At 38.0% G+C, this 9,238-nt stretch overlaps 1 protein-coding gene across 1 annotated transcript in view; it reads right to left on the reverse strand.

Annotated features, from left to right (window-relative positions):
• Positions 1 to 2,592: 2,592 nt before the first annotated feature.
• ASB15 (ankyrin repeat and SOCS box containing 15) overlaps positions 2,593 to 9,238 on the reverse strand; it is a 13,063-nt gene continuing 6,417 nt past the window's right edge. The window contains 12 exon segments of the mRNA XM_017743741.1: positions 2,593 to 2,724; positions 3,301 to 3,329; positions 3,332 to 3,463; positions 3,466 to 3,504; positions 3,507 to 3,690; positions 3,723 to 3,839; positions 3,931 to 3,933; positions 4,219 to 4,396; positions 5,034 to 5,187; positions 7,092 to 7,355; positions 7,761 to 7,892; positions 7,989 to 8,048. Coding sequence (XP_017599230.1) covers positions 2,593 to 2,724; positions 3,301 to 3,329; positions 3,332 to 3,463; positions 3,466 to 3,504; positions 3,507 to 3,690; positions 3,723 to 3,839; positions 3,931 to 3,933; positions 4,219 to 4,396; positions 5,034 to 5,187; positions 7,092 to 7,355; positions 7,761 to 7,892; positions 7,989 to 8,048 — 1,424 coding nt within the window.

Consider the following 9,238-nt stretch of genomic DNA (forward strand, 5'->3'; position numbering starts at 1 on the left):
CTGGTTTCAAACATTGCCCCCAAATCGATAGGAGTCCCTATCCCACAGCATGACTGAATCAGTGCCAGGGCATTTAATTACTTGTAGACAACATTGCCCGGGGGTGGGCATGCCATGGAATTGGGTTGCGGTGGAACAGCCTGTGAGACACACCCAAATAGTCGAGAAAATTAAATTCTAGTGGTGCAAGGGTTCAATCACAGTCCAAGCAGAGAAAATAAGAAGGTTTTTTTTCCTACCAATTTATTCTTCCAGCTGGGGATGTTGCCTTTGCCTCTTTTCACACAACCACCAGTTCTGGTCCAGTTACATTTCCTGCTCCTACCACCATTTAGTCAAGTCCACAGAAGTAGTATTGCTGCAAAATATGGGAGTCAAAAGAGTTGTTCAATTCGTAGCTGGGTCATAAACCTGACCTGGGGAAAACAGCTCCCTTTCCATGACTATCTCACCTCGTATTTCATTTAAAATAAAGTTTTGCTTCTCCCTCCATTCACTTCACAGATGCCTTGAAAACATGAAACACTTTCTCATAATTCTGTACTTGGTTTAGTAGCTGGGGGAGGGGGGCGGGGGAAGGAGAGGGGGGGAAAGGAGGAGGGAAGGGAGGGTGGGCAGAAGTCTTCAGTAAATGAACAGCTTCAATGGGGAAGGACAGAAAAGCTTTAAATCAGTATTAGGCCACCTCCTATAACAGGCAACCAAACAACAAAAAGGGCCTGGCTGTATTGATTAAGAGATAAACGCAACCAAGACCATGTCTTTTTAACTTACCTAATGATAGTCAGAGAACTAGTTCATGGTATTTTAAACACTTGGGGCAATGCTCAGTGCTAGATTTGAATACTTTGATGCTGCAGGCAATGTAGCTATTGCCTGATGCTTGTATGAAGTCCTAAATATAAACCTTTGCCCGTGAACTAAAATTACTAATGGAATTTGGCTCTAGCCACAGAAAGGATTTAAAATCTTCTGTCTAAAGCCCTATTTGATCATGTTTCTTTTGCTGGTTGCAGTATACTGTATCAGATATGCAGTTACCCAGATTCTTGCATTGTGGTCACTGTATTCATTAAAACTACCACAATTTAAGGGGTTTTTTATGATTAACACCATATTTCTGATTAGGAATTCCCACAAAGAAATATCAGTTTATAGGTTATGAAGCATACATGTATTTATCCTGGTATGTCTAGGACATATTGGCCAGTGGAGCCTTGACTTGCAGTCAGCTGTGTTGGGTTCACTGGGCACTCTGTGCTCAGGCCATGCTTGCAGGCACCAGTCATCTGGGGCATCCTTCTATCAGGGGCCTGGCCCAGATGCCAGATGCCTAGAAATTTTTCACAAGCGACTAAATTAATATTTTTCATCCTGGTCAAAATTTCTGGCAAAACCCCCAGAAGTTATGTCTCAGAAAGCTACATCAATAGTAGCCCTACTGAGGGGCAGAAGGAGGAATTAAGCCTCCTGTTAAACCTTCTATGTGTCCCAGACTAGTAATTTTCACTTTTTCCATTTGCTCCAGTGAATCTGTCATGAAGAAGACCAGACACACAAAGGACCGATACAGCTGTCTTTGGAAGTGGAATTTACATCTCTGACTCAGAAGTGAGGTTTCATGTGACAATGACATAGAGCAAATAAGGAGAAATTCTGAAGAACAGGGAGAGCCAGTTTAGGGGGCAGGACAGAAGCATACTGGAGCTCAGCTTTGGTTTGTGTGAATATGTGTGTGTGATAACCAGCATATCTCTCAAATAACAGGCTGCCCAGAGTTGTTGGGGCTGCTCCATCCCTGGAAGTGTTCAAGGCCAAGCATTCAACGAGATGGCTTTGAGAAACGTGGCCTAGTGGAAGGTGTCCCCACCCATGGTAAGGGGGTTGGAACTAAATGATCTTTAAGGTCCCTTCCAACCCAATCAGTTGATGATTGTGGATTTAGCTAAATGGATTATGCCCTACGTAAACCCGACATCCACCAACTGAAATATCTTCTTAGTTGGGAGGGTTTGTATTTTTTTCTTTCCTCAAGATGGAAGGGATGGTAGAACAACAAAAGGAGTTTGGTAGAACTCCAAAAGGGAGTTTTGTGAATTAAATATTCTTTAAATTTATTCTGTCAGATTTTCTTTTCCTCTAAATGTGAAGAAGCATACTGTGCAGTGCATGGCAGCATGACTGAGGGTGAGTCTGTTCAAGCACTGATCTGCCACAACTCTGAAGAAACCATAATTAAAGTTACAATATTGCTTAACCAAGGGGATATACTGCTTGGTTTCCTGGTTTGTTTGCACATCAAAGTCTACTTTTTGCTTAAAAGGGCCTACCTAAAGTCCCTTAAATTTTGCCAAGCCTTGAAATATGCACACACAGAAGTTGTACCTGGGAGCAAACACTTTGCAAAAATACCTAAAAATAATCATTTAGATGTTTGAAGAATTTTATATAGGACCATGATTTTTAATGTGTGAAGTATGCTACAACACTTTGGATGAATGTTACCTGACATAAGTAATTAAAGTTTCCTATAATAAATTCTAACATTATTAACTGGAAGTTAGATATTTACCCAGTCTGTGGTATCTCTCTTCATTCTTCCTGTGTTTCTATGAAAAACTTAATTCTCATACTTAGAGGAACATAATCCATGTAATCTACAAAAACAGAAACCACTTTTCCAGCTAAATGCTTCAATCATGGAACAGCAATAAACTCACAGAACTGAAACAGAGAACATATCAAATCATAATTCCAAAATCTGTGCAGAGGAATGCCAAAAGAACAGACTTTAAAGCAATTACAGAAGATAATTTAAACAAAGTCCTAGCAATGGACTTTAACAGTCAAATTGATACCTAGGTAGGTTACTTTAAAAGCCATTTTCTTCCATGTTTAACCTTTGTGAACCCTTCATTTATGCAAACAGGCCTGAAGGCAAAAACAAACAAAAAAAAAATTTGCTGTAATTTGTGGCACTGTTTTGTTCAACGGAAATACTTCTCTGGAAACACATTTACTCCACTGGTTAGGAAAAGAACAGAAATTCCAGAATCCTGCCTCATTATTTCTTAAAATTTCCTTCCCAAATCTCTAATATATGAATGCAAATATAAAACCACACTACATACATCATTTTCTCTATCTCAGAGTAGAAAATGAGAAATGGCTATTTTATTTTTAGAGTGTTTTTAAAAAAGGATTTTGCCAGTATGCTAATTCTACACAATAAACTAGAATGTTTAACTCTGGCTAATGAAAAGAGCAAAGTGAAGAGAAGCAAGGAAGGTATGTATTTACTAGTTTATCCTTTATTGAGGAAATAGTCAAAGTTCGTGCTCTGGAGCTGCCCGCACAGAAGAGTTTCTAAAGATACCCTGACACATGAAGTCCAAACACATCTCTACATTATATCCATGGCTGAGCAACAGCCTCAGCATCATGTCACCATTCAAAGGATACCAAATGCACTGGGGAAATGCATATCATTAAGCAACAAAATTAGCAGTTGACATCTGCTCCATAAGATAGGAGTAGCTTTACAATTCCATGGCTGCCAGCTCTCACCGCCACACAAACACATTTTAAAGGATCTTTGTTTGCATTTGCTCCTGCTTTGAGCAATATTTTGGTGCAAAGGATCTCACTGTTAGAAACAGCACAGTAAAGTGCAGTTTTCCTTCCATCCACCTTTCCTTCAGATTGTAAGTATCTGAAGTTACGTGTTCGGTCAAGAGAGTGTTGACATCCAAACCATTTTCAATGACGAGCTCTAGAAACTGGTTCTGGCCATCTACAGCTGAGTGAGCTGTTTGGGTTGTGGCTACAATAAGATACTTCTTAGCCCCAAAAAAACAGTGAACAAAACTAGGCAGGTGTAATTTCCTTGCATGAGGAAAATAACCCTCATCCAGCTATACTCTGAATTACCAACTAGACATTTTACAAAAGATCAAAACACAGGAACACCAGTTTTGAGCACTGTCAAATAGGATGTTGTGTTTAAGTTGTTTCAGTGGTTTTCACTTAATTCTAAGGAGAGTGTTTTGCATTTTGCTTTGATTATGCTAAAAATAAAAGTTTATTAAATCTAATCTAACACAGGTATTTCTAAAATATAAATTTATATAAATATGTTTCCAAGTTTACCACAGCCATCTCTGATGTGAGCTTGTGCCACACTTTTTCTTAGAGAAAATGTAAAGTCCAAGCTCATACTCACAGGTAATGCCCCTCACAAGCCACTTTGTGTATGGGAAGCAGTCCTGCCTCATTAGGCACATTGCCACTTCCTCCATATTCCAAAAGCAGAGCTATGCAGCCTAGACTACGTCCTCCAGCTGTTTTAAACAGTACTGATGCACAATCATCTGCTAAGGTCTTGACATCTCCACCTCAAAGGAGGATACAGAACTTATATTTATATCCAAAGTGATTTGTAGATCATCATAAAAACAAACCCACAGTACTTTCCTCCTTATTATCAGATATATTTAAGTTGAAACTTTACTAAAACAAGAAGTATTTTTTGTGGCAAACATAAAACTCGAAGGCAAAATAAGAGGTGTACAGATACAAGTTCAAGTGCTCACCTGAGTGGGCTCTGCTTTGACTGTAAGAATGGCAACTGAGCACTTTGAAACTGGCATATTTCAAAAACACTTCATTAATTAATACCAATATAATTCCATATGTGGAAGGAAAGATAGGAGGGAGGGAGGGATGGAGTGAGGAGAAACACTGAAGGGCAAGAAGGGCATGTAAAGAGAGAAATATAGAAGGGCAAGAAGGGCACGTATAGCAATCTCTCCTTGACTGAAATGAATTGCTTTCAACTCTGCCACTCCTCTCACACACATTATGGAAAAATGGAAGCATCACTCCAGTCTAGCAAAAACACTCACCTGTGCTTCCTTTCCTTCTAGGTCATTTCCTCCTTCTTTCCTTTTCCATAATCACCTGAAAGACTTCATCAGTCAAGCAAGATGTATGCCAGTGCAGAGGTGTAGTTGTCTTTCCCTGACTACATAGGGTTATGATTAAGATGCTCCAGCACATTACAGTGACCACATTCAGCCGTAAGCCCTAAAGGTGTTACTCAATATTCACCCTTAATGTTCACATTTCCATCATTTGTCAGAAGAGCAACAATGTCTGTGCATCTCTGTTTTGCAGCTTCATGCATTGCTGAGCAATGTTTTATCTATGCACATCTTGTGAGTTTTCTAAGCTTTTCTAAGCTTTAGAAAAGCTTTTCCTCATGTTTCTATAAGAAGAAATTAAAAAGATTTCCAGTCCTAGAAATATGAGAATCCAATATATGGTAAATAAACAGTAATGTCATCTGCTTGGGAAATCAAGGTACTCCAATACGAGCTCAAAACTGCCTCAGTCTGGAGCATAGAAGGTAAAAGCCACTTTGATTCTGAGAATCCAGAAGCAGGTATATCACAAGAAAAGAAAAAATTAAAATCACATAGTATTCAAATATGGTCCTTACTTTTAAAGTTGTTGCAAACATTACGGCATCCCAGGAAAATTCCACTTGTGACTTTCTTTCTCACCTGGCAGCTCAAATCCTAGTGTGTACTCTGTCGTTGTCATCAACCAAAGTACTGTTGACATGTGCCATACTTAAAGGCCATATGCTGTTGTTTTGAGGTTCCATGGTTTTCATGGATAACTACTCTTGCAAATTATTTACATATTAAATCGTGATGCTGAGTAATAGTCTTATTTTACTTCTGAAAAGAATGAACTTCTGCTTTGGAATAGCAGATCACTCACTGGCGGAGCAGCTGAGAGAGATCAGCACCATAGGGTTAACAAATTTAACTTTTGTGAATGTCCCATTATATAAGAAGGTTTTCAAGAGGCAACAGTCTTCACAATTACCCACAACTGCTTTGAAGTATAATATGACCAAATGTACCTGAAAGCCCAGATCATCCCACTAGACAGATACTTCTTCAGCATTTACGTTTCTACTAAAGAGACCTCTCATCAGAGTTTTAAAATTAAAAGGAGTAACTAAATCATGAGTATCATCTATTAAGTGTTAAGCACCTGATCCTCTATTTCACTGAAACTACAGTTGAAATGCATGATGTACAGCAATATCTACATCCACATTTTCAGTGCTAAGCGACAGAAAAACACAAAAAGCATCACATAAAAAATAAACTGATGACAGACCTCACTTTCAGGAGTTTATACTGTATAGAGAAACATTTAGGAAACTAAATTCTCATTATAAGGGGAAAGATCTTTTTCAGCAGCTCTAGTTAACTCTTTGCAGGATTCATTAAAAGCAATGGCTGAAAATAGCTGAAGTTTCACAGACTTACAATTATTGAAAAGAACTGAAAGCAAGAAATTTCAGAAGAATGCCTTATAAATGCCTCAGGGCCTTAAAATGGTAATACAGTATTTGCATTGGATGAAAGTTAATAAAAAGTTAGATAACTGAATATTTCAATAGTGATAATTGCATTATACATTACATTTTCTCATATTAATTTCACAGATTTATTCTCTTCAGAATCATGAAGATATTTTGACATTTAACAGAAACTGGAAGCTAATATAGCTAAATTACTCATGTACAGTAAAACTCACTTAAGTCTACCAATAGCATAAAATCTTCCAAAGGAATCATCTTTCTTTAGAGTGGGGTATTACAGTGCAGTTGAAACTTGTTTTCAGCACAAGAGGGGAGGGAAATGAGATGAGAGGTTTTTCAAAGTACCTGCCTACTCCTCAAGAAACCATCTGATAAAACCAAAAATCTCCACTAACCTCCAGAAAAAGTACATTCCAGTTAAAACCATAGCTTATTCTTGTATTCTACTTGTACCATAAGATGGTTGAATAGGACCAGGTTGATAAAGGTAGCACCTGACCATACAGAGAAAGTACCTTGAATAAAAAAATTGGTCCCCTTTTCTTAGCAGCAGCTCAGCAACCACCTAAAACATAAGGAGCATCTTAAAGATCAGGTGAGTGATCACCTGAAGCATGATGAGTGCTGAACAAAATGCTGGGTACATTTCACCAGGTGTTGGGCATTTAGTTTCATCTAAAGTAATGACCAGCATTTAAACCACACAAGCCAACAGGAGTGCTGGGCTGGGTATTGAACAAAGAAGAAGTGCTGTTAGTCATGTTGCTTAAACCCAGACAGAGAAGGCAGTTACCAAGAAGAAGTGGAGTTTCTCCTTTGTAATTTATGGTACTGGGATAAATACCCTTTTCCAGGATCATTTGCACATTTTTCACACAGCTAGTTTTTGCTGCCAAAGTTAATGCTATTTTTCCATTGCATGTTTTGTATTCCCATGTTGATTTATAAGATGCTAGAGGTAAGAGAGTGAAAAAAGATAAACCAAAATTAAAGCACAAGGCTGTTAACACATATACATATACCAGAAATCCTTAAATGCTAAGTTTTTATGAAAAGTACCTGTAATTATGTTTACCTAACCAGTACTGCCAAGCACAATGAATGCTGAATAGTAATTTTTGCTTTGTCTGTACAAGTTTCTGAACAAAGTGTTAAAAATGGTCCAAGTTATTTGCTGGTGTAAATCGATGCAACTTTTCCAAACCCAGAAAATTTGCCTGAACATTTAAACAACACAAGCAAGAGGCTTCATGGAGGACTTGGTCATACTTTTTTAGTTCTAGCCTGTTGGTGTCTTCATTGTTCTCAGTTTCTTTGCTGCTCCCCTTATCTTATGGGCTATTTTAACCTTACTTGCCATCTAAAGTGATTTCAAGTATTTGTGGAATTGGTCGAGCTGCAACCTCAGGCAGTGGAAGCCACTCTCTTTGATCAGTTTCCTCCAAAGCACATGTCAGGTTCACAAGCTCTTGAAGCCCAGATACTTGACCTTAGAAACTCGAACAGATAAACATGATGCAGTTGAAAAAATAATATGCCAAAAGCTCAGATTTGCAAAGGGACTATTTTATTTTAGTTGTTTTACCTTGCTTCATGGATGTTACAATTTTCCTATTGTTCTCACCAGGTGATACAATCAAATGGTCTCATCACATGTTATTAATTATCACTTTTAATGGTCCTTAATATGTTAAAACCCCCCAAAGCAAACCACAGTCACAAATATTGCTTTATCTTTATACTGCCAAGGCACAGTCTATTAAAGAAGACAAAGGACTTTGGACTCTGCACTACTGCAGCTGTGAAGTTTAATGGACATTCACAGGAGTTTGGTGCAGAAGGTCAGGTGATGGTCAAGCCATGCCAGCTATTATTTTCAAGGTGTGAGAGTCACTGAAATGCTCAGTGGATTAGCAACAGAGTATGTCAAACCTTTTAACTATAGTCATCAACTTAAATTCAGTCTGCTCGTATCACCAGCTGTAACTGTGGCTTATGTTCACCATGCTTTTTCCTCACATGTCACATCAACCAACCATCTTACTAGTAAATTCTCATTTTAACTGGAAGGTCAGGAATGTCACTCTTTACAACACCTTCTAGGTTTTTGAAGTGTAAAATGCAGTCGTTTATATTGTGAAACACACAGAAGGAAAAAAGCTTTCAGTTAATATATGCATAGCCATAAAAACCTAGGTTTTTCCAAATGAGTTTTGGGTTTTGATCGTTTCTCTGATTCAATCTTAGTGGCTTAACACATTTGTCCTGTTGAATCAGGGGTTTTTTTAAATTTTAAACTACTGCTCCCACAGTTTGTGCAGTCATGTGCTCTTTCCACCACACTGAACACTTATCATCCTCAAAGTGTTGAACAAATATTAAACAATTATACTAAGTCCCTGTTGTATGGTTTTCACAGAGGGATCATTGTTCTAGTCATTCTGCAAATAGAGAAGGAACATTGGAAATGCTATTTGGAAGAAATCTTCTGAAACTTATTTTCAAGGGGAAATATTCATCAAGTTTCTTTTTAGACTAGTTTTTGCATTGCTCTTGTAAGCAGTAAGTCACTCAAAGTACCACAGCCAATATTATAATCCCATCCGCAAATACCTTACTACTTAGTATATTATGATAAAGCTTGCAAACCAAAATTAAATTAGTAAGGGCTTACAGTCAGATTGACTCAGAAACTAAAGGTCTCTCGGATTCAGATCCCCACATAATACAGTGTAGTGGTTTGGTCTAAAATACTCATTACTGTTTATCTTCTGTGAGATAAGAATTAGGAGAAATGCAAAGCAGGCACCAAACTTGAAAGAATATAAAGAAGTT

The sequence above is a fragment of the Corvus brachyrhynchos genome, unplaced genomic scaffold (genome assembly GCF_000691975.1).
Source record: "Corvus brachyrhynchos isolate BGI_N302 unplaced genomic scaffold, ASM69197v1 scaffold29, whole genome shotgun sequence".
Classification (NCBI taxonomy): domain Eukaryota; kingdom Metazoa; phylum Chordata; class Aves; order Passeriformes; family Corvidae; genus Corvus; species Corvus brachyrhynchos.